Source organism: Staurois parvus, unplaced genomic scaffold (assembly GCF_062004578.1).
Source record: "Staurois parvus isolate SC_StPar_1 unplaced genomic scaffold, SC_StPar_1.0 ptg000282l, whole genome shotgun sequence".
Taxonomy (NCBI): domain Eukaryota; kingdom Metazoa; phylum Chordata; class Amphibia; order Anura; family Ranidae; genus Staurois; species Staurois parvus.
In genome coordinates, this window is record NW_028318078.1 from 9,409,390 (window position 1) to 9,435,283 (window position 25,894).

The 25,894-nt window shown below is 40.9% G+C and overlaps 1 protein-coding gene across 1 annotated transcript in view; it reads right to left on the bottom strand.

Annotated features, from left to right (window-relative positions):
* The window catches only part of STAB1 (stabilin 1), a 317,318-nt gene that overhangs the window by 273,866 nt on the left and 17,558 nt on the right, over positions 1–25,894 (bottom strand). Inside the window, exons 3-5 of the mRNA XM_089681924.1 lie at positions 17,710–17,825; positions 12,613–12,698; positions 5,975–6,044 (exon numbers count right to left, since the gene is read on the bottom strand). Of these exons, the coding sequence (XP_089538050.1) occupies positions 5,975–6,044; positions 12,613–12,698; positions 17,710–17,825 (272 nt within the window). The remainder of the gene's footprint in view (positions 1–5,974; positions 6,045–12,612; positions 12,699–17,709; positions 17,826–25,894) is intronic.

Consider the following 25,894-nt stretch of genomic DNA (forward strand, 5'->3'; position numbering starts at 1 on the left):
CTTGGCAGGTCAGGAAAGGGGGGGTATGCGAGCACCCCCCCTCATGAAGCATACCACTGAACCATACCAGACCACATGCCCTCAACATGGGGGGTGCTTTGGGGCAGGGGGGATCCCCCAAACACAATGTCCCCATGCTGATGGGGACAAGGGCCTCTTCCCCACAACCATGACAGTGGTTATGGGGGTCTGTGGGTGGGGGCTTATTGGAATCTGAAAGCCCCCTTTAACAAGAGGCACCTAGATCCCATCCCCCCATGTGAATTAGTATGGGGTACATGGTACCACTACTCATTCACAAAACAAAAAAGTGTAGTGTAAAAAAATGACAGTAGAAAGTCTTTGACAAGTCTTTTATTAAAAACAATTTTTTAAAATTTCCCTTGAAGTAGTTCCAACATCAATCACGATGATTGCCACCACTTCCACTGACCCATAAAAAGAAAAGTATACAAAAAAAATGCTCTGCTCTCGACGCTGGCTCCCGCCATCTGACAGCTGCACAGTGACAGCTCATAAATACGGTTATGATGTCACGGGGGGCGTGGTCAATCCTTTTGACATCACCATGTGCTGTGATTGACCAAAGCAAAGCACCTGTCAGGGCGCAGTGTATTGTGGGGTATGGCGGGCGAATAGCCCGCCGATCGCCCTTACCATTTGTGTGTTCACCAAGCACACGAATGGCCGATGTTCAAGTCAAACTAACTTTGATTCGAACATATACTGTAGCCCAACAGGTGCAGGTCTTGCTATTTGAAATACCTTAAAGTAGAATGATAGGCAAATTTTTTTTTTCATTTTGGATGGATTTAAATTTGGAAAATTTCCCCTGCATTACTTTTCTAGGGACAACCCAAAATGTGGGTTTTTTTTACTTTTACTTTCACTGATAACAGTATACAGGACAAATGGAGAGGGTGAATCTCCCTGACTAGGGCACAGACACCAATCAAAACCTAATAGGTGTTCTAATATCTCTCCACTCTATCCAAAACGGAAAAAAAAAGTTTTGCCTTTACCTTCAGACCAACAGTAACTGATGGTTTCTAAGTGTCACATAATAAGGAGATCTTTTTTTTGTGAATATACGCACTGCATGTCCAGAGGTTTAGAACTGCTATCACTTGGTCCCTGCTATCTGAGACTGTTAGAGAAATTTTCCTTCATTGCCTGTCCTGCTGAACAGTTTTTCAAGTGAGATCAAATCAGCAACAGAAATACGGACAGCTATTAAAAGCTGACAGGTGTTCTAACTTTTCCCTGCTCTACGAAAAAATAAATATTTTTTTTGATGTTTGTGTTGCCATTGGATAGCTTTCCTCAATTCCTCTGTAGTAAAACTGGCGAAAGTGAGGGGAAAATTCCCAAGAGGAGTTCTAAAATCTCCCTATTCTATCAAAAATAAAGTTCTTGTTGGACCTACACTTAAAACAATTTCATACATTTAAAAAAAACATTGCAAATCTATGTAATATCTACAGTATGATTGTGCATTGAAGACTTTCATGTGAAAATTATGATGGAATCAAATAAAAACCACATACAATAACTCATGCAGATTAGTAAACTGGAACTTTTAACTGAGTTATAGTTGCCATTTGTCCCTCTTTGACGGGCACAGTCTACAATTTAAAGGATCTGTCCCCAGTAAACAAATGTTGCCGGCAATGTCGCGAGCAGTATTGATTAATGCAGAATAAAAAATATATATAAATAATATGCAGCGCTGATATGGCTAAAACATACAATCATCAATACTAGAAACTAAAATTAAATAAAATAACAAAATAAAAAGTGCTGAATGCCAATGAGGTGGAATATTTAAAGTGACACGTGCAATAAAGTCCTTAAACTCGTGGTAAAGAGTGACTGTGGCTCCTGTGATAGTAGGAATGGATAAACATTGCACTAACCAGAAAAAGTGTTTGAACACAAAACACGTTAGGGAGGTGCCCCTAACCACTGTGTACACACCGCATGGCCATTTGGACGGCCGGTGGCCATATTGGAATTCTATGTAAGTCTGAGTCATCCTTCTTATGCTGTCATTTTTGAATAATAAATACATATTACACTATTGGAGGCTTTCTCTTGGGCTCTTTTTTCCTTGGGAGCCCGCTTTTTGAAGGTGACACCTGCAGACCTATGGCTTGGCATTGTGCATGGCCTCCCTGGTGGCTGATATTGGCATTTCTGGAAGATGGATACTCAATTCGGATGGATGACACCTGGTGGTTGCAGCGCCGATGACATCAATCCCTTACAGTGTTCCACATCCAGAGAACCAGGAGCAGGTCTTTTATACTCCATGAGCAATAATTTTCGCTATCTGGTTAGTGCAATGTTTATCCATTCCTACTATCACAGGAGCCACAGACACTCTTTACCACAAGTTTAAGGACGTTATTGCATGTGTCACTTAATATTCCACCTCATTGACATTCAGCACTTTTTATTTTATGTTATTTTATTTAATTTTAGTTTCTAGTATTGACGATTGTATGTTTTAGTCATATCAGCGCTGCATATTTTTATATATTTTTTATTCTGTTTTATGGGTTCTTGAGGTTTACCTGCATATGCTAGCAGCTTTTTATCATCTACCCAGTGCTCGATTATTTTCATTTATTTCAGTATTGATTAATGCAAGGTGACAGCAGTGTGCCGGATTTTGGAACATGCTATATAAATCCTGTATAATAATACGAATATTAATGCTTTGCGCCCCAGCACCCGACTCTGAACTATAGTCCTGGCTCCTGTACAGCCTGGAGCAATCCAAAGTTGTGCCTTTTCCAAGACTGGCTCCTACCTATCCCCATTACTGGCCCCTGCCTCTCTATGCTAAGCCTGGAGTTTGCATGTTCTCCCTGTGCCTGCATGGGTTTCCTCCGGGACTCTGGTTTCCTCCCACACTCCAAGGACATGCTGGTAGGTTAACTGGATCCTCTCTAAATTGGGCTTGTATGTGTATGTATGAATGTGAGGTAGGGAGCTAGGATTGTATGCTTCTTGAGGGTTAGGGACTGATGTAAATCTAATATATAAGTAAATTGACGGTGCTATAGAAGTACCTGTAATAAATAAATAAATAAATAAGAAGTCAACAATAAACCCCCAAGAGACTTTGGGTCATTTTCTGCAACCCCATGGACAGGACACCAGACACAAGAGGCCCGGTCGAGGTGGGCATGGTATCCTGGGCTCTGCCAGTGGCTCCTGATGCTGACCTGTTCTGCACTGGTTGATCACGGTTTCTTTGATTGTTGGTCAGACTCTTGTCAGCTCTGTCTATGGACAGATCAGTAGTATGTGGATCTGGGGAGAAATTTTAGGAAAGTGCTCCAGGCTGTCAACTGGTCTTGTGTGGTGCCAATACCATATGTCAGTGCTGCCACTGTACACTGAACATTCCTCCATTATTCAGTGTCACTTGTCTCTCTATTGCAGAGTGTGCCTTTCCTGCTGGATGGCTGCCACACATGTTGCAAAGCTGAACATTGGAAATCGGATGAAGGGTGCTGTAGGGGTATTCCTTGTCACCCCATTATTGACAAGCTGCCCCCCAATTGCAATTGATTACACCTTTATCTGATCATCCATTGCAACTTTCAAGTGACTGGTTTCTGTAGGGATCAATAGGCTGGTTGTAGAAAGTTGGAAGCAATCTTACACTGGTGGCCAAAATTGTGGATATACTTTCTGATTTTGTCAGTTTTGGTTGATATCTTTACTTACTCCCTTATTTTTTCCTTCTAGACATTAGCTATTCTATGCAAATGGTAAACAAAATATTTTTGACAACATACAGTACAAGTTTTGAGTAAATTTGAGCATATTTACTGAAAATTATTGACAGAAAGCTAGCTGGTGAAAATGTGAGGAAATTTTGCTAATTTTTGCTTGTATGTTATTGTGTATAAGTTATAGTATTTGGTCAGAATAAAGCATTATGTTGCATAACAGAGATTCTAGTTGCAATGCCTGCAATTTTATATAGAGCTTAGGAAACTATTTTCCATTTTATGTATTTTTAAAATTATATTACAATAATTAAATAAATTAAAATAATATTGTGCTGTTTTGACCTAAAATGTACTTAAATAACTATATTTGTAGAAATGAATGATGCCATCAATTAAAAGGTCGGACTGATCACCAAAGAAAGAGCAACAGCAATAACATTAAGAAATCAAGGTTATAGTTTTTGCGAAATTGCCAGGAAAATTGGTCAAAATTGGTGTGCACGATTTACGAACACCAAAAGTATTGAAACACAGCAAGGCAGAGGAAGGAAAAAAGCCACAACACCCAAAACTGACAAAAGAATTGCAAGACTTGCTTTGCAGAATAGAAATCCTCTCTCAAGGATATCAACAAGGTGTTGGCAGATGGAGGACTGTCAGTGTGTGACTGAACAGTAAGAAGTTGACTTGTTGCTGCTGGATTAAGAGCTTGAATGCCAAGAAAAAAACATTTTTGAACTGCCAACAAAGAAAGAAAAGAGTCGAATGGGCCAAGGAACATCAAAATTGGATAACAGAAGATTGGAAAAAAATAATTTGAAGGATGAAACACGAATTTCTATTTTCGGAAGCGATGGTGTTCGATACGTGCGAAGAAGGTCAGGCGAAGAATGCCTTCCTGAGTGCATGACGGCAACAATGAAACACCCTCAAAGCGTCATGATATGGAACTGCAAGTCTTGGTATGGTGTTGGACGAATGCAGGTTATTGATGACATTATTAATGCAGAGCGATACATCAAAGAGGTCTTGGAACCAAAGTTGATCCCATCAATAATTGTGCTATGACATTTTTAGAGATTTTTATATAAAAAGTACTTTAAACTGAAAAAGTTTGTAAAAATGTAAGGTGTATCCACAATTTTGGCCACCAGTGTAGGTGTGTGAGAACACCCCAGTTATCAGCAGGCTGGTTTAGTTTCATAGGATGCCTCCAACTGTAATTAGGAAATGCCTGCCTTATCTGATCATCCACTGCAACTTTTAAAGTGACTATTTCTGTTAGATCTTAATGGACATGTCAGAGGAGGCTATTACTGCCACTGGTACCAATGCTGGCGCTTATTTTACTGTCACACTGCAAGCCATACAACATGAAGCCGTGCCATGCCTCCAGGTTTCTGGCATTTTTCTTGCGGATACCTTCAAGCTGTCTGTCCTAACTATGCATGCCTATCTAATTGATCACATTGAACCGCCACAAAAATGCATAGGCATTTTTACCGTGTCTTTACCATCTTTTTTAAAGGACATGTGACCAGGGGTGGACTGACAACTCATGGGGCCCCTGTGGGGCAATAGGGGATCATGGGACCCCTGTGTCCTTGCACAAACTCAAAAAAGCCTATGAAAAAGGTACCAGGGGCATCTCATGGGGCCCCCTACTGACCCCGGGCCGTTTCCAAATGGCCAGTCCACCCCTGCGTGTGACTTAAAACTGCACCAAAAACGCTTCTCAGAGGCATTTTCCATTGATTTAAATGGGAAGAGGCGTTTTAGGTTTTTTTTTTTGTTTTGTTTTTTTAACTCCCCAAACATGCCCCAAAGATGCAGCAAGCAGGAGTTTTTATACCACACTGCAAGTGTAACGCCTCAGTGTGAAAACATACAAAGATATACATTCATATACATAGGGAAGCGGTTTTCTTGAGCTTTTCAGGAGTTTCTTTTAACGCACAAACACTTGAACAACTCCTCAATGTGAAAGTAGCCTAAGTGACTTTTCCAAGGAACAAAACAGTACAGTTGATTTAAGTTGATATTATTGCAAAGAAAGGAATTTTCATTGGCTGTATTTATTTATTATATCTAATATGGTATTAAAGTTTGTGACGTAAGCAGAAAACCCCTGTATGTACCCTTCTGCATCTATGGAAGAAACCTGTGCTTTACTTCGTCATCATTCCCATGTCATATTTTGTGTAATATACCTCTTGCTAACTTACCATTGTTACAATTTGCTCCATATAGCAATGTATCTGCACATTCATTGCACGTGAAACCAGCGAATCCTTCCTGTAAATCAATGAATGCAAACATGAATAAAAATCATATCATATTTATTTAACTTTACTTTAAAACTACTGCAGTTAGAATATACTGGTACTTAAAACAAAACGGAAAATACATACCTCATCAGTGATACAAATTAAAGTAGAACTCCACGTTAAACCTAACTAGTCTTAAAAATGAGCCCCCCCCCCCCCAACACCTATGCTGACGAGCATCCTGTCCTGTGTAAGAAAGATAGTAACCTATTTTAAGCCTGCGCTGGTCATTGAGTAGGGCAGAGCACGGGAGAAATGCAAAAAGCCAGTCAGAGTGGCTCTGTGCCTTGTGATTGCTGTGATCCAGTCCCAGTGATTATAAATGTAAACAAATTATGTAAACACATTTTCAAATTCTGCCTCTGCCACCAATTGCTTTTCTGTGTGTAACACTGGTCCCACTGACCACCACTGAAAGGGGCCCACTTACCACGAATAGGGAAAACTAAGGAGAAAGGGGGTACAATGGTATGGGGAAAAGAAAAACACCATCACAAACAGTTATGGAGCACTCACCACTCATCCTAAACATTTAAAGGGGTACACACCACTGACAACTTACATTTAAAAGGGCACACACCATTGACCACTAACATTTAACCACTTCCCGCCCGGTCTATAGTAAAATGATGGCCAGGCGAACTTCTCGTCCCTCTGGGAGGGTGTCATACGACGTCCTTCCTGGATTGCACTTTGCACGTGCCTGCAGGGCCGCGCTGTGGCGAGATCTGTCACTGGCTGTGTACCTCGGACATGGCCGATGACAGATCTGTGCACCGACCCTGTTGCCAGTACCATGTGAACTGCTGTGACCAATCACAGCAGGTCACATGACAGTTGTATACAATGAATGGCATGAAAGGAAGCCATCCATTGTATACAAGTGTGTCTAGCTGTGAATGATCACAGTGATCACATGCACAGACTGGGCCAGTCACAGCCCATCTGGCCAATCACAACTAATCACAACAAAAAAAGCTGAATGAATTGATTTTATTCAGCTAAATGCTTGCTTATAGCAAAGAAATTATTTGCTATAAGCAATCAAATTGTGCAAAAAAAAAAAAAAAAATTCTGATCACTTCCCCAAAGTAGTACAATGTTACTATGGTAACATTATACTACTTTGGTCATAGTGTAATATGAAAAAAAATCTTAAAAAAAAAAAAGAGAACAAAAAGTAATCAATTTTTAAAAAAAAAAAAACTCACCATGTCTCTAATGAAATATGTTGGACGGTCTACTTTGTAAAAAGGGGTCATTTGGGGGATATTTGTACTGTTCTGACATTTTTAGGCCTCAATTAATTAGATTAGCCATCAGTACTTCAGGATTGATCAATTTTCAGATATATTCCATAGTTTGTGAACTCTATAACTTTCCTACAGTCTAAATAATAAACACTGATCTGGTTTACTTTCACCAAAGACATGTAGTAGAATACATCTTGGCCTAAATTTATGAAGAACAATTATTTATTTGTAAACTTTTATAACAGAAACAAAGAAACATGTTTTTTTTTCAAAACTTTTGATCTTTTTTTTGTTAATTTAGCAAAACATAAAAACCACAGTGGTGATTAAATACCATGAAAAGAAAGCTCTAGTTGTGTGAACAAAATGATAAAATTTTAGTTTGGGTATATGACTGTGCAATTGTCATCCAAAGTGTGCGAACGCTGAAACCTGAAAATTGGCCTGGGCAGGAAGGGGGTAAAAGTGCCCTGTATGGAAATGGTTAAAGATACACACACTACTGTCCACCACGAGAAGGGACACTAAGGCCGGCCATAGACGGGTCGAAAATCGGCTGATTTTTCTTTTAAAAAAACGAAAAATCGGTCGTTCAAGAGGCCGACGTTACCAGCAATGGTAAAAAAAAAAAAAATCGCCCGATTTTCATCCCGTCTGCAGCTGGCAAAAAGACTCCCTGCAGAGAGCTCCGCTATTTCTTCTGACAGTTCCTTGACATTTATAGCGGTTGCAACAATGTATCTATTTGTATCCATTTAGGATACAGATGTTTTTATTCGGAAACAAATAAATACATTGTTGCAACCGCTATAAATGTCAAGGAACTGTCAGAAGAAATAGCGGAGCTCTCTGCAGGGACACTTTTTGCCGGACTGGAATTTCTCTTCTTCTTCATCCTCTTCTTCTTCATCCTCTTCTTCATCCTCTTCTTCTTCTTCATCCTCTTCTTTTTCTTCATCCTCTTCTTTTTCTTCATCCTCTTCTTCTTCTTCATCCTCTTCTTCATCTTCTTCATCTTCATCCTCTTCTTCTTCATCTTCATCCTCCTCTTCTTCATCTTCCTCTTCATCTTCCTCTTCCTCTTCCTCATCCTTCTTCATCCTCTTCTTCATCCTTCTTCATCCTCTTCTTCTTCATCCTCTTCTTCTTCTTCATCCTCTTCTTCTTCTTCCTCTTCTTCTTCTTCCTCTTCATCATCTTCTTCTTTTTTCTTCTTCTTTTTGTCTTCCTCTTGCAGGTCACTGCTCATGCGCAGATTTTTTTATCGGTAAAATATCGGCCGATTTGCCCATCATTGCCGCGAAAATCGGCCGATTTTTTTCCAACTTTATCAATAAAAGAAATCTGCCAAAATACCAAAAAATGGCCGAACATTTAGCCCACTAACGATCCGAAAATCGGCCGATTTTATTTTCGGCCAAAAAATCGGCCGATTTTCGACCCATCTATGGCCTGCATAACTCCTGTGAAGAATTTTCTTCATGGAGTTACAACTGCTGCACACAGCCTCCTGAACAAGGAAATTACTGGATGCAGCTGTACTCTACAATGCAGAGAACATCTAAATCTCTTGAGAAAGTCACTGTCTGAGTTAAAAAAAGGGTCAGGGCTATTTTCTGTCAAAGAATACAGTGACTAATGCTGGCCAGACACAACTTTACTTTCATCTGATGCCTGATAAATCAGCTGAAATCCAAGCTGTAAGTGCCACCTGGCTCGACAAACTGTAATCTGAAGATTGAAGGAGCCAGGCAAAAAAAGACTGCAGCCAATCAGATGCAGACACTGTTTTGGTATTCTGACAGCTGCAGAAGCAGCGGCTGTCAGAATACATTAGCTGTTGAGGGAGATTTCTCCATCCACACTGCATAGTGTGGATGGGGAATCTACTGATTTCTCTTGTTCAAGCCATGGGGGCTGAACAAGACAAATAATAAATTGTATGTTACCCCAACATTTCATATTCTTGATATGTGTCTTTGGTACCATGTACTTGTGTTAAAAAGTATCCAGTTCTCTTTGCAATGCAACCTTTGTGAGAAATACCTGGTGATCCTGCCAGTCGCTCTGCTTTCCTGTTTAAAACTGACCACACTGAGCATGATAACACATCCATCCCAGTATAGTCAGTTTTTTGCCCCACCCCCAACACAGCTGAAAGGGTCGGTGTATAGCTGTTTCTCTGCCTTCTGCTGACACACCCCCTGCAGTCACCATTCCCACCTCTCAAAGCCCTTTATGACGAGAACAGAGGTCATGTGATCACTTATTAAAAAAGGTATTTCTAATTTTTTTTTATATACATACACATATGTTTTGCCTTGCATTTTTATATTAAACTGAATGGGTTGCTTTTCAAGGTAAGGGTTCACATATACTTTACTATGTATGGCTAGCCTAAATATACAGTACTTGTGTAGTGCAATACAAAACAGGAACTCTTCCATGTCAAGCACTTCGGTGGGAAGGTCTGTTTTCAAGAATTTCCTAGGAAAGACTGCAACTGCAGTCCTCAGTTTACTAACCTTAAGTGGAAAGCTGTGCAAGCTGTGATTGTGCAAAGTGTCAGCACTAAAATACACCCTGAGCTTGCTAAGTAGAGTTATCATTGCCATAATACTATCAGGAAATGAACACTTCCGGAGGTTTGGAGAGTCAAACTTTTGGGCCCACAGCTGCCCCCTGGCCTCTACGTTTTTAATGTTTTTAGAGAAAGTAGAAAAATCGCATACAACTAGTAGTCAAAACTAGCTCCACAAGCACTGTGATGACCAGGACCATTAGTACAGTGTCAGTGCATTTGTTTTAGCACTGATCACTGTATTGGTGTCACTGGGGATGTCAGTGACACCAAGTCAGTTCCCCCCAGTGTCAGAATGTCTGCCACAATCCCGCTATAAGTCTCTGATTACCACCATTACTAGTAGAAAAAAAAATTCCAGTATCTATACCGCCATTTGTAAATGCTATAACTTTCATGTAAACCAATGAATTTACACGTATTGGGATTTTTTTTTTAGCAAAGACATGTCGCAGAATACATTTTGGCCTAAATTTATGATGAAATTTGCTTTTTTTATTTTTTTTTGCTGGACATGTTTAATAGCAAAAAGTCAAAAATATAGTTTTTTTTCTCAGAATTGTCTGTGTTTTTATTATAGCGCAAAAAATAAAAAACGCACAGGCGATCAAATACCACTGAAAGAAAGCTCAATTCATGGGAAAAAAAGGACGAAAATTTCATTTGGGTGCAGCATTGCATGTCGTAGCGTAAAAAATGGCCTGGTCAGGAAGGGGGGTAAATCCTCAGGAGGGCAAGTGGTTAATTAATTTTTTGTGATATAAACAAAAAAATACCAAAAATGTGGGGAAAAATATATTTTCTACTTTCTGTTTTTAAAACATATCCAATAACAAAAATGAAAAGATCAAATTTCTTCATAAATTTAGGCCAAAATGTACTCTGCTACATGTTTTTGGTAAAAAAAAATCCCAATATGAGTTTAATAATTGGTTTGTGTGAAAGTTAAAGTGTCTACAAATCATGGTATATATACTGGAATTTACACCCTATACTGTAAAAGCAGTGATCACGACTTGTAGTGTGACTGTGACAGGATGGTGAGCAAACTGGTGCTAAGAGACGCTATCTGGGCGGGTCACTAACACGGACATCGCTAGTTACACTAATACATTGATTAGTGGTAATACTGTACACTGACACTGTACTATTGACACTGGCTTGGAAGGGGTTAACATCTAGGGACAATTAAGGGGTCAACTGTGTGTTCAACAATGTGTAATTTGTGTAATATGTGTTGCTTTTACGTCACTGTCTGTTTTTCTCCCTGGTTTGCAGGGAGAAGAACAGACGGATCATTGTTCTGTACATAGAGTTCTGTGTTTTTGTAAACACAGAACTCTGTGTGTGATAGGCAACAGCCAATCAGCTGACTTCAGCCAAAATTATTGGCTGAAATCAGCTGCCAAACTTGTGCTGTATCCAATCACAGCACAGGTTGGCAGGGGGGTGCTCCCATGCACGCCCCACACCCAGAAGAAAGGTTGCAACATACCAATACGTTGCCTGGCCTGCAGTTGTCACCCACTCACAGTACAACTACTGTGGGTGGGCGGAAAGTGGTTAAATCGTGTTAGGTGATAACTTACTAACCCTTCAGCGGAGAGCTAAATAAACAACCATAAAGCGGGTAAAATAGGTATTGGACATGTCACCATTTTTCTTGGCAAATACATTTCTAATCCTTTCTGTAACCTTAACACGAACCCTCATACTAATGTCAGGAGTGTCTAGCGGTCCTGATCTATCACAGCTGCTGGTCTCATTCCAGCATCCTGGTTTTGGCTGTGATACATTCCCCCTGTCTGTCAACCTGGAAGGTGATTGATGTGGCCAGTCTTTGGATGGAGACCAAACCTGTTTTAAGCCAGCCAAGCCTGCAGTCTTATGCTTGTGGGAGCATGTGTAATACATGCTCAAGCTCCCTGTCTGTCTGTCCTGCTCTGCTGTTTGGATTCCCCTGTTTATGACCTTGGATCAAATATTGACTATTCTCTGCATTTTGACTATGGATTGCACCCTGACTACTCTGAACCTTGCCTGCCTTGTACCTGGACTGTCATTGAATCACTCAGTCTTCCAACTGCAAGTACCTGTTTGCTGTTCTCAGTTTGTGCTGGCCCCAGCAAGGTAGGTACTATAGCATTGTGTATAAGTCCTGGGGGCAACCAAGTATTGGTAGACCTGCTTGCCCTATGAGAAAGGGGGCTGCTATAGGTGAAGAACACAAGCTAGCTACAGTGCTTAACCACCTGCATTAGGGGTAAGTGTGAAAGCTAACACTTCATGTAGCCCTAACACTAACCATTATAGTATCCCTTCCTGTAGCCCTAATACTAACCTTTGAAACACTTAATCTCAGACTAACCCTCCATGTAACCCTAACACAGACTCTCTATTCTCACTAGTCCAACCTCTAACACTATCCCTCTCTAGAACTGTAACCCTATTAATAAGCCTCAGGCTAACCTTTCCAGAATCCCATCCTAAACACGAACCCACTTCTTTATGCAAACTCGGCCACTTGTTTGCATGCTTATACTTATAGTCCTGGTGCTGTAATCTGATTTGGAAAATTCAGCTTGTAAATAATGAAAACGTATTCAAAGATTTTTATCCAGAAAGGTAAAGTAAATATACGTAAAGGTATAAAAATGCATTTATGATAATTATTTGCAAGGTAATATCACAGAAGTGCTTACATTACATATGCAAGTCCCATTGCCATTCAGTCCTTCCAAGCAGACACCATGACCACTACAAGGCTGAACAGATCCGCCAGGACATTCTGTTGGAAAAAAGATTGACAGCATTCATTAATGTTGTCAGAAATATGAAATATTTTGACCCTTCCTCCTAGATTGTAAGCTCTAACGGGCAGGGCCCTCTGTTTCTTCTTGTACCTAATTGTATTGTAACTGTAATGTCTACCTTAATTTTGTAAAGCGCTGTGCAAACTTTTGGCGCTATATAAATCATGAACAATAATAATAATACTTTTCCTTAGTCTGTGTGATGGAGTACAAGACTTGCTAGGGGGAAAAGTAATACCTAAAGTGGTACTAAAGGTTGAAGGTATTTTACCTTCAAGCATTCTATGCATGAAGGTAAAAACTTTCAGTGTGCAACTCCCCCCTCGGCCCCCCTTCCTTATACTCACCTGAGCCTGATTCTGATCCAGCAATGTAAATGAGAGCAGAAGCTCTCCCGAGTCTCTCCCTCCTCATTGACAGACACAGCAGCAGGAGCCATTGGCTCACGCTGCTGTCAATCACAGCCAGTGAGTAGGGAGAGGGGGGCGTGGCCGAGCTGTGCTCTGTGTGTCTCATAGTAAGCAGAGGCAGCTCAGAAGCGAGCTTGCATGGAGGGAGGACCAGGAGTGCTTAGAGGGGACCTGAGAAGAGGAGGATTGGGACTGCACTGTGTAAAACCATTGTACAGAGCAGGTAAAAATGATATTATTTTTATCATTATTATTATTATTAATAATAATAAAAAAATTATTTTAATTTGAACCTTTACAAACTCTTTAATTTGGACTGAAAAACAATAAAGAAAATTAATATAAAAGTGTTAAAGGTGTAGCGCTACCCTCATAGGAGCCACTGGCTATGATGGGTCCCTTGTTCTTTGGCTTGATCTCCATCAGAACTTCAGCCCTTCTGACACACTAGGTTGGGTTTACAAAGCATGCAGTATCACAGAAAATGGATGAAAAATTAATGAAAAGTAATACTTGGTAACTATTAATAATACCATAATACTAGTAATAATTTTAGATTTCTGTAATCCATCACCTAGCTACAGAAGTGTGGTAATAACACACCTAATTACATGTTTTGTATATGAAATTGGGAAGGTGGGTACTATAAGCCCGAAGTGGGTGGTAGAATTAATAAAAAAAAAATCAAAGCTGTAGCAGTAAGGTAAGATAACTTAGAAGCTTAAAAAATGAAAACTACCTTCTTGGGGTACCTTTCAATCATGAGAAGATTATATATACTCCAGCTCACTACCCAGAAGTAGGTGGCTGTGCCACTACTCTCTTTAGCTGAAATTAATGCAGACAGCTCTGACAAGTGCTGGAAGAAAAAGAAGATATACTCTCTCTCTCTCTCTCTATGCCTGCCTGACGCCTGCCTTTCCACACACATGAAGTTTAATGGCATCCCAGTCTTAGTCCATAGGGTTCAATATGCAGTTGGACCACCATTTGCAGCTATAACAGCTTCAACTCTTCTGGGAAGGCTTTCCACAAGGTTTAGGAGTGTGTCTATGGGAATGTTTGACCATTCTTCCAGAAGTGCATTTGTGAAGTTAGGCAAAAACTATATTATTGGTTTACACACTTCCTTCCCTTTTTACAATGCCATTAAAGTGGAGTGCCAGTGGGAGGCGCAGTGTGACTTGCGCATACGCAGTGGCCACCCAGCTGTGAAGCCACAAGCTGTCACAGCCTGGTGCCCACAGTTAAGATGCCGGCGCCATGAAGTAGAGAAGGGGAGAAGGGACGGCGCGGGTGAGAACATTGCTGGACCCTAGGACAGGTAAGTGTGTGTTTATTAAAAGTCAGCAGCTACAGTTTATGTAGCCGCTGAATTTTAAAACACAAAAACGGCTGGGACTCTGCTTTAAGTACTACCTTTCCCTGTCTGTACAGTAGAGATTTCCCAGCAAGTGAGAAAATCTCTTTGCATGATAACAAGCACCTCAGAAGAAATTCTGACCCTTGGCTTTCTATTAGTGCTTGGGAATCCACTGCATGCACATGGTTTGGTTGTCAAACTGGGCCATCAGAGTCAGGCTGTGTATGGCCACTATATATATGTATATGAAAATGCAAGGGCCAAAGCACCGTTTTGCCTACAGCTTATCAGCACTTGTTCTAGTGGCAATTACATCTCCCTATGCAGACCATGGGAGTTTTGTTAAAACAATATTTGCTGTGACTTTATTGTTAAATTTGTGGGCCTCGGCCAAATGAGTGAAATCCTGGTTCATGGACAAAAAATAGTAATACATATAATAATCTCTTTAACACAAAACATTTCAGTTGCTTGTGTTCCATAAACTCTTGCACAACATCTACTGCATATGCAACACATATTTAAATGTATAAAGCAGATATAAAAAAAACACCATTTATTCTAGTTATGGATGTAATTTTGCATACAGTGGCAGAATTATCAGTCTCTGTTGATGTCTTCTTCCTGTAATCCCTTGCACACCAGTACTTAAAGTGACCCTGCATTCATTATATCTGGTCTCCCACATTACACAGATCATGGAAATGTAATTATTTTAGTAATGTAAACTGCTAAATACCTTTTCTCATCAGCAGCATATAGCAGTCTTGTGACTTCTATCAGTGTCTGGCCAAGCACTGGTTAATCTTGTAGGAGGAATTTTCAATTTTCTTTGACTGTCCTATGAGGCTGCATGATCCCTGACCCCCTGTCCGGACAGCACTGATTGGCCCTGTGTCAATCACATGCACCCTCCAAAAAAAAAAAAAAAAAAAACTCTCTAGCAATACACACCGAACAGAGCATGTGCAGACCTGCCCCTGCTGCTGCTCTGTACTATCAGCAGATAGATTGGGGACAGTAAAAGAAAGGAAAATCAGAGAAGCCAGGATCAAACAGCCTTTTTTTTAAAATGCAGAGAATTAACCCCTTAGGTTCCACAGTGAGTAGAACAAGCATGTGTTATTGCATATACAGCCTTTTTTTTTTTTTTTTTTACTGTTGTGGGTTTAGTAACACTTTAAAGACTAACTCTAGGAAAATTAAAAAGCCACCCTTGCAGTGAACTTCCCCCCACCACGAAGATTAAATGCTCTTTTTGTCACTTACCTTAGTACAATACAGGGTCATTAAAAGAGAGGTACAGCCAAAGCTCAATTCATTCTTCATTCCTGTGACACATTTTTACAGCTGACAGCAGGGTGAAGCCTGCTGTTGGCTGATGTCACAGAGCTGGTCAAGGTTGAGGAAGGATGGTGACCATATAGTTGGGGTCTACCCCAGAATCTGTAGCGGTACCTGGCTCAGCCTCTCAGTGAGCTGCTGGGAGCCTGAGCCAGCTGCTCCCTGCCCTCCACAGCCCAGCGCCGCAGTGAACGCGCAGGGGGTGGAATCAGAGCAGACAGTGGTGACTGATATTCACTGCTCTCTGCTCACAGTGGCAGTGAGTGAGAACTCAGCGATCAGCATCCACCTAGGTAAGTATGACTTAAAAGAAAAAAAAAAAGTCTCACTTAAACTCTATTAACCATGTATTGTACCCCGAGGAGGCTGAAGTGCAACTGGAGCTGGTTGCAGCTCACAAAGCAGGCTGTGGGGGATTAGTCGCAGTGCTGGGGGGGCACTCAGGGGCATATTTCCCACAAGGCAAACAAGGCATTTGCCTAGGGTGGCATTTTTCAGGGGGGCAGCACCGCCCTCCTGGAAGAAGGGACAGAAGAAGGGACACATGCAGCTTGGGGACCAGATGGGATCCGAGAGAGGCTGCTTGCCTCTCATTTCCAGGGATGTCCACAGCTGTGAAGGGGAGTGTCTTTCTCTCTCTCGCTGGGAGGAGAGTGGCCGGTGTATGGGGGCAATGATAGTGGAAGGCTCTCTCGGGTGGGGGCAGGGGTGTTGTTGGTCAATGAGGCTCTCTCGGGGGGGGGGGGGGGGGGATTTTGTGTTGTCTAGGGCAGCACAAATCCTAAATACACAACTGGAGGCAATGTTAGGGTGGATCTTTTTAAGTTTCCCGGAGTTGGGCTTTAAGACTGGAAGATGCTGAAATAGCACAGCAATTCAGTCTTCTACATTGCACAGTGCCGTCCATCTAATACTAAGCTTCCTGACATAGCGAGAGAAAAGGCTGATGATAATATCTGTGTGCCGCTGCTACTCCAGCATCCAGTTCAAGGTATGGTGTGGTAATATACATGTCACTGCAATGCACAGTAACAAGCGTGTGTTGATGCAATGGCGTGCCACTCATATGCCCTAAGGTTCTGGGTCCTAGACCAGGTAATATAGCACAACTGCAACACAGTCAAAAAAGAAAGCTCAGGAAAAGAAGGACCTAATTGTACTGTCTGGCAGGAGTTCAACTTTGAGGCTGGATTAAATTCCATCTATTCTATATATTTTACTGTAAATTACTGCACACTACTGAGTTGCAGTGCCAATCATACACAAATTCAGAAGGAGCCGATGAACCTGTGCTGCAATGCTCCACATATCATGTACCTTGTGCTGCATTAACATTTTGCAGTGTTTTGGTCTATTCTATTGGCAACCCATTGAGAGCTGATTCACACATGTGTGGTGCGAATTGAAGCTCAGGTTTCACAGCTAAATGACAAAGTAGTTGTTCAGCGGTTCAGATCAGGTTTAGATCAGGTTCAGGTCAGTATTTCATCCTGTTCACACAAGTGCGATTTAGAAACGGTTCCCAATAGCCGTTAATCTGCACCTGAACCGGACCGCACCGCTCAGAAATCGGACAGCATTCTTTTAATCTGCACTGCCAGTGTACTGGACATATGTGAACAGGCACCATAGGAAGCAATGTTATTTCACATGCCATGCGGTTCAAACCGTATCCAATCCACATATCTGGGAACTGGCATTCACGCTGACTGTATTTATGCAATGCACCATAATATGGGGTGAAGGGGGCTTAAGCGAACATGTTCTTTACCAATTCAGAGCAAAGCAGTAGTATCACTTTTATATCTGCCTCAGCCTCTGAAGTCATAATATGCACAACACTTAGTGGGAAAACACAAAAGTTCATACCTGAGCAAGTAGAACCCCAAAATCCTTTGCAGCATACAGGTTCTATAATGACGGTTTGACAGGTGTGCATGCAGCCCTGCATCGATAGGACAACTCCTCCCATATCAACTGTGTATCTAAAGGATCAAAGCACAGAACCTTAAATAACACATGAAAACTAGACAGAATTTTTTAAAACTCCAACTTCATCTAAATCTAGAGGGGTGGTGGAGTTACTTGGGTTAAGAAAGTTTGTCAAGTTTTTATTTTAGTCGGTGTTCCCTTTAGAAACATTTGTTCTCACTTTGTGTGTGTGTGTTTCTTTGAAACATAGGAGACAAAAACAGCAATAAAACCCCTGTTTTCAATAACGTAGAGGAAGGGTTCTGGATCTGACAATGTGTCACTAGAACAGAATGTTAGGAAAATAAAAACCTGACATTTATAATTCTTCCCCTAATCTGTCCAAAAGGGAACAATAATTTTGGCTGGAGTTGGGGATGTTTTGTATTTGTATATAACAAAAGAAGACATGCATGTAAATACAGTGATAAAGATCTGTGATCACACTACTGAGGTCTACAGTTAGGTCCATATATAATTGGACACAGGCACAATTTTAGTTTTTTTCAGGTATTTACCAAACAATTGAAGCTATAGTTATATAATGGATATGGACTGAAAGTGCACACTGTCAGGTTTAATTTGAGGGTATGTACATCCAAATTGGAGGAAGGGTTTAGGAATTACAGCTCTTAACCTCCCTGGCGGTATGATTATTTCAGATTTTTGGTGCTGAAAGCGGTACCATTATTTTGCATGGAAATTTGGCATTTTATATTGTAGGCCTGTAATTTTTAGGAATAACTCACTGAAATCTGTCCGAACAAGTCTAGTAAACATTCCGGGTATGATAAAATTTGAAACATGAAATCATAAATTATAATTTAATAAATAATCATAAAAAATAATACTAAATTTATATTTCAATATTTTTATTAAGAAACAAGCATATTAAAACAAGATGGCAAACAATAAAAGAGAAAAAGAAAGGGCCCACCCACAAGGTGGAACAAGATTCAGAATCATAAGCATAATACTGGTAGGTAAATAAAAAAAAAATTAGCAGACAATAGCATTACAATGCACATAAAAAAATAATAATAAATTTAATTCAATAATATAATCAAACTAAAAACACTGAAATTTGAAATATAGCGCCAAGTTCGCACATCGCTGAGCAAAGTCGCAGAATTGTTTTCAGTGTCTGATGACGAATTTCCCCACGAATCATTATCACTCAATTCTGCAAGTGGCTCTGATTTACTATCGCTGTTCTCTAGCTGGTCTAAAACCGCTTTTGACCTAAAGCGGCGCTTTTTGGACGCCATGGACTTTTCTAAGTTTCCAGGCAGAAAGAACAGTCAAAATGCAGGCAGGGCACAGGACAAAGCAGTAGGCACAAAATGTATGTGAAATGGTTTAATACAGTAATGTTTTACTATGTCATATTCGTTTATTAGAAAATGACAGTTTCTAAAATTTTTACATTTGCTGCCATTCCGATCCCTGTACGTCCCGTATGTCCTGACGCTCGCAGGGACCGGAACACGGAAGCCAGATGCCGGCATCGGCCGGAGGAGATGGCCGGGGACACTGAAGGGGACATCCAGACAAGCGAAGGACACTCTCCAAGAGGTGGGCGTATCATTGTCAAAGTCTACAATCAAGAGAAGACTTCATGAGAGCAAATACAGCGGGTTCACCACAAGATGCAAACCATTCACAAGCCTGAAGACTAGAAAAGCCAAATTAGACTTTGCCAAAAAACATCTAAAAAAGCCAGACCAGTTCTGGAAAAGCATTCTTTGGACGGATGAAACTAAGATTAATCTGTACCAGAATGACAGGAAGAAAAAATTGTGGAAAAGGCTTGAAACAGTTCATAATCCAAAGCACACAACGTCATCTGTAAAACATGGTGGAGGCAGTGTGATGGCATGGGCATGCATGGCTTGCAGTCACACTGGGTCATTGGTGTTTATTGATGATATGACAGAAGCAGCAGATATAATGTCAGCCAATGATCCAAAACACACTGCAAAATCAAACCTGGAGCTTTTGAAGGAAAAACTGGAATATTCTGCAATGGCCCAGTCAATCACCTGAGCTCAACCCAATTGAGTATTCATTTTGCTTGCTGATGGCAAAACTAAAGGCAGAAAGACCCACAAACAAAGAACAACTGAAGACAGCTGCAGTTAGAGCCTGGGAAAGTATCAGAAAGGAGATAACACAATTCCAGACTTCAGGAATCCATTGCCAGTAAAGGATTCTCAACAAAATTAAAAAAAAAATGAACATATTATTCATTTGTCCAATTACATTTGAGCCCCTGAAAATGGAGTGACTGTGTATAAAATGGTTGCAGTTCCTAAAATTTGTACTTGATATTTATGTTCAACCCCTTGAATTAAAGCTGAAACTCTGCACTTCAAATTCATTTGGATTTTTTTGTTTTAATTTATTCTGGTGGCATTCAGAGCCAAAAATATGAAAATTGTGCCTGTGTCCAAATATATATGGACCTAACTGTATATTATGATTGTTATATTGTATCAGTATGGTGTTAGTGTAAGCTGTTTTGGCTTATTCACACGTAGACAAAGGGCGGGTAAAATCAGCTGGTTGAGCCACAGCTACTGAATGAGGGCATCCAGGTGCTCAAGTCTGATTCTGTACACGTGCTGCTACTAAAATTAAACAGTATGTTGCTTTCAGCAAGTGGCACCTTTGCAAACACAACTCATTCAAGGGAATGCAGCCTAGTGCAAAGTATTTGATTGCTGGTGTGATGGAACACCTGGCACTCCAACTTAAGTGCCTCCATCGGAGAACTGCTTTCTCACCGCTGGTACACAGGTATTATAGCTGGCCATTGCACCCAAGGACTAGCCGACACTGGCTTAGGTGCAAATGGAACTGTTTATTGAACAGAAATGCAGGTTTTCATACAGTTCAGAAGTAGGGAAGTCCCCACATGAACAATAAAACAAATATTACACATTGGGATAAACATCCCATGCTGATTAGATAACAAGGTCAAGTTGACACAAGACTAATCGTGTAGGAACGCCAGGAGGGCTAGCCAACAGACAACGGTGATCTAATTAACAGTAAGCTAATCAACAGCCAGGCAATCAGGCCAGTCAGGAGTCCACCATAGACATCCCAGCACCTCCAACAATGAATACACAAAGTACATTACACATGCTGTCTTTCAGGTGCCTGGCCCCCACCTGTGCAATCTGTCCATTCTGCTAAAACTCATGCAATATTGCAACAGTCTGAAAAAGGGGAATCAATTTATCTTCATAGATTTCTTGAGGGAGATTGTTGGAATCAATTTATCTTCATAGACTTCTTGAGGGAGATTGTTGGTAAATATTTATGTCCCAAGTGGAGGAGCTTCTCCAACCCAGTCTGCAGGAGGGCCACCATATTTCCTCTGACCATTAATATGTCCAAGATTAATATTACACCTTTACATCCAATCCAGAAGGGAAGCCGTTTTGTCTTTACTCAGAGAATTAATCCAAGCCTCGCTCTCAGCGTTCATCATGCAATTACCCATCATCACAAACTGATCCACTCTCTCCATGTGATCAGAGGCTGGACTGAGCTCCTTCCCATGTTCTGGCCAGGAGAAGCAGACAAAATCCCTGGTCTCCTCCATGGGCCATAATCAGTGGGTAGAAGGTTAGCCCCAGGTTCCGTCCAAAAGCCCCTGCCCCGGTTGAGTGTCACAGTGGGGTGTTAGGTTGGCCATTTGACAAACAATGAGGGGGAGATATTTCACCTCCTCACCACCTGTTTTAGCCCTCAAATACCCACTGAAAAGCAGACCATCACAGAAGTATAACCACATATGTGAATGAGTTCTTAAAGTACATTATATCCAAACATTTTTCAAGTTTTTGACAGAGTGTGAAAGAATTAAAACCTATTAAGTTTCTTTTCTTGCCTGTGTCCCTGATAAGTAGATTCACCCCATTTGTCCTGGAGACCATTGTCATCGAGGCATAAAGTAATAGGAAGTCTACAATTTCAGAGAAAGAGTAAGGCAGAATTCTTCAATGTGGACACAGACAAAAGCAAACATATTTTTATTGTGTGGAAAGGCTAGAACCTCTGATAAGGTTTTCATTGCTTCCTGTGCCTTCCTGTCTCAGTGACGCTCACACATCCCTCATCTCTTGTACACGTCTCCACAGACAGGAATGAAGGAAATCTCCCCAGTTTTAAAATCTTGACAATTTTAACACTACCCTACTCTATCTAAAACTCCAAAAAAGAAGCTCTTTATGGTTTATATATAAATTATACAGCACAAAAATAAAACACCTGATTGGGACTCAACTGAACCACTCCAATTTTCTTTTACGAAAATGTATCAAAATAAATCAAAAAGAAAAACAGAAAGAATTGCCATGACATCTCAAAACAATTTATTGCCAAGAAATTTTAGAAGACCTTTCTTATAACTACTTCTCTTGTTAATATTTGTCCTATTTTCAATAAATGCAATGACAAATCATGCCCCAGACACTTTTGATTACACAATGAAAACTGTAGAACTCTGAACCATCATGAAGTTTGTTTCTGTGGAAGAAAACTCCAAAGAAAATCCATGAGTGTATAATGTAAACATTGAATTACAAATGTCCATTCTACTCAACTGTGAAAAAATGGTGTGCCATCTTCTAGCGTGTAGGCAGTCGTATTTTCTCTGCTGTTGGTGGTGCTCGATCCTAGTGGTACCACAAGCCTGGAGAGGAAGTCCAAAGGAAACACTGTTCGGCCATTTAAGTCTTGGTGGCCATCTTGGGTCAGCGGTGTCTATTTAAGTCGCTGCCCCCAGGTTTTGGTACGCATCTAGCGTGTGGCTAGTGTAGGGAGGGAGACCTCACTTGTTAGAGAAAGTAACAAGTGCTAGGGAAAGGTTCCTGATGAGGAGGGACAGGCTAGGGACTTGTTATCCTGGAAGGAACTTTTCCTCTTGGGGCCAGGCCACACTTCACCCTCTAAAACAAATGGCACCACTCCTCAGCCACTTCGGACTACATTGAACTGTGAGTTATTTCCCACCAGGATGTTTGTAACATTGGCACTCTATTCAATACAAAATAAATAGACAAGGTGCAGCGCTAAAAGTGTGTAAAACATATAAACATCTTAATACAGAAACCCATAGAGTTGCATAAAACAATAAGTTAGTGCAAAAATAAAAATGTCACCTATTGGTGACTATAGGTGATTGGACACTAAAAAAAAAAAAAAAAAAAATGCAGTCTAAGGTGTGATCTGGAAAGATCCCAAATGATCTTCAAGAAATCCACAATCTGGATCCGTGGATGAGGTGATAAATATATATAAGGATTGCGCACTCACCAGATACGCAATCCCAATGCGCATTAATCAGCAATTGTTTTCAGGACATCAAAGATCCTACGATGGGTCTGGTCAGATCTGGTCAAGTGCCCCTCGCCGTATGGTAATGTCGCCACGTGTGGGGATGGCCACTCTGCAGATATGAATGGCTCCCATCGGAGCTCAAAAAACAGAGGAGGCCAAATAGTGTGATATCCTTATGGTAAGGAATGTTTATTCCCCAAAGACAATACAGGCAAGAGCAAGAAAAATACTGACCCTCCAAATAAATTGAAAATGGCCGCCGGGGCCCTCGTGGCGCCGGTCGGCGTGACGTCACACCTCTGTAGCCGCTCCCTGACGCGTTTCGTGCGAGGGCACGTAATCATAGGGGGTTAGCTTCAAGCTTCAAGCTAACCCCCTATGATTACGTGCCCTCGCACGAAACGCGTCAGGGAGCGGCTACAGAGGTGTGACGTCACGCCGACCGGCGCCACGAGGGCCCCGGCGGCCATTTTCAATTTATTTGGAGGGTCAGTATTTTTCTTGCTCTTGCCTGTATTGTCTTTGGGGAATAAACATTCCTTACCATAAGGATATCACACTATTTGGCCTCCTCTGTTTTTTGAGCTCCGATGGGAGCCATTCATATCTGCAGAGTGGCCATCCCCACACGTGGCGACATTACCATACGGCGAGGGGCACTTGACCAGATCTGACCAGACCCATCGTAGGATCTTTGATGTCCTGAAAACAATTGCTGATTAATGCGCATTGGGATTGCGTATCTGGTGAGTGCGCAATCCTTATATATATTTATCACCTCATCCACGGATCCAGATTGTGGATTTCTTGAAGATCATTTGGGATCTTTCCAGATCACACCTTAGACTGCATTTTTTTTTTTTTTTTTTTTTTTTTTTTTTTAGTGTCCAATCACCTATAGTCACCAATAGGTGACATTTTTATTTTTGCACTAACTTATTGTTTTATGCAACTCTATGGGTTTCTGTATTAAGATGTTTATATGTTTTACACACTTTTAGCGCTGCACCTTGTCTATTTATTTTGATTATTTTGGAAGTTTTATGGTACTTTTTTGGTGTCCAGCTGCTATTTCTGAGTTTGAATTCGATTTAGCATTTTATCTGAAGCGCTCGCTTGCCCTGTGAAATATTATTCAATACAAGTTCCAAGTTTTACTGCAACCGCACCACGCTGCACCTCCTCACAAGCATAGGGATTTAGAGTCCAAAGATGCAGCAAATTCTAGGAGGCTTTCAAACAATCTCAACTCCAGAAATTGTTGATCATGTTCATGACCTGATTGACATTTGCCAAGACTCTTGAGATCTCCCAGGAACACATTGGGTTTAAAAATCATGGGTAAGTGGGTATGCAGAAGCTGCCAGCCAATTGGGTACCAAATTACTTGAATGCTGACGAAAAACTAAACTGAGTGGACACCTCCAAGTTGATTTTGCAGCATTTTGAGAGATCCAGTGAAAATCTTTTGGAACTCCGTACTGTTGATGAAACACGATTACACCACTATGATCTGGAGACCAAACAATTATCTTCAACACCCAAAAATCAGAAGGAAAGGTCGTGATCACTTTTAGTTGAAAAAAAAAACAAAAAAACACTGAGCTTGTAAGCAGGACAATGCACCTGCTTACAAGACTGGCAACACAGTGGGTGTTTTAAAGAATTTGGGCTTTCAGTACACAGAACATCCACCTACTTGCCAGATCTTGCTTCATCTAGATTTTTCTTGCTTCAAAACCTTAAAAAGAATTTTAAAAAGGAGGACATTTTCAAATGATTTAGAGGTGATAGCAACAGCAGAGCAGTATTTCACCAAACTCCTTTTTTTGGAGGGGTTAACAAAACTTGAGAAATGCTGTGCCAAGGGTGAACTTCACAGTGAATATGTGAAATAGCAGCAAGTTTCATTCCCTACTTGGTTTGGCTATACACAGACACACTTTTTTTTAACCACTTGCTGACCGTGATGTGATGGCACGTCGCTGGATTGGAAGGATTATATCTTGGTCATCTCTGCAGCGATGATCGAGATATAATTTTCTTATGCCGAAAATGAACTTGCTAGTAAACTGCATGATTGCTTTTACAGGCAGAGGAAGGGGGTCCCACCCTCCTCCCTCAGCCACCATTACTAAGTTCCCCCAAGCAATCAAGGAGCCTAGTAAGGATGCCACCAGAGGCATCAGCTTCCCCAGACACAGTGAGAGGAACTGATCTTGTCCCTCTCACTGTGTGTCAAAAAAGGGAAACTACAAGGATTCTGTCACTTCCAGTTTTGGTTCCTTTGTTTACAAGCCATTGCCGCCTTGTGTAGCAGCAGACCAAATCAATCTCAATTTGCTTTGGAGGCCAGAGGAGAGATCTGGGGTTTCATAGACACCAGATTTCTCCATAAAGAGGAATCATGCTGTCACTGAAATGTTGTTCATCCCTTGTGATAGCAATAAAAGTAATAAAAAATTTAACAAGTACAGTGTAAAAATAAAATAATTTTTTTTTTTAAATAAGCACCCTGTCCCCCTGAGCTCGTGCACTAAGGCAAATGCAAGAGTCAGTCCCACATGCATAAATAGTGTTCACACCACACATGTGAGGCATCATCCCGAACAGCAGAGCGAGAGCAATAATTCAAGCAAAAGACATCCTGTGTAAATCTTAAGTGGTAAACTGTAAATGATTTTAAATCGTCCCCTATGGATAATTTAATGTACCGTAGTTTGTTGCCATT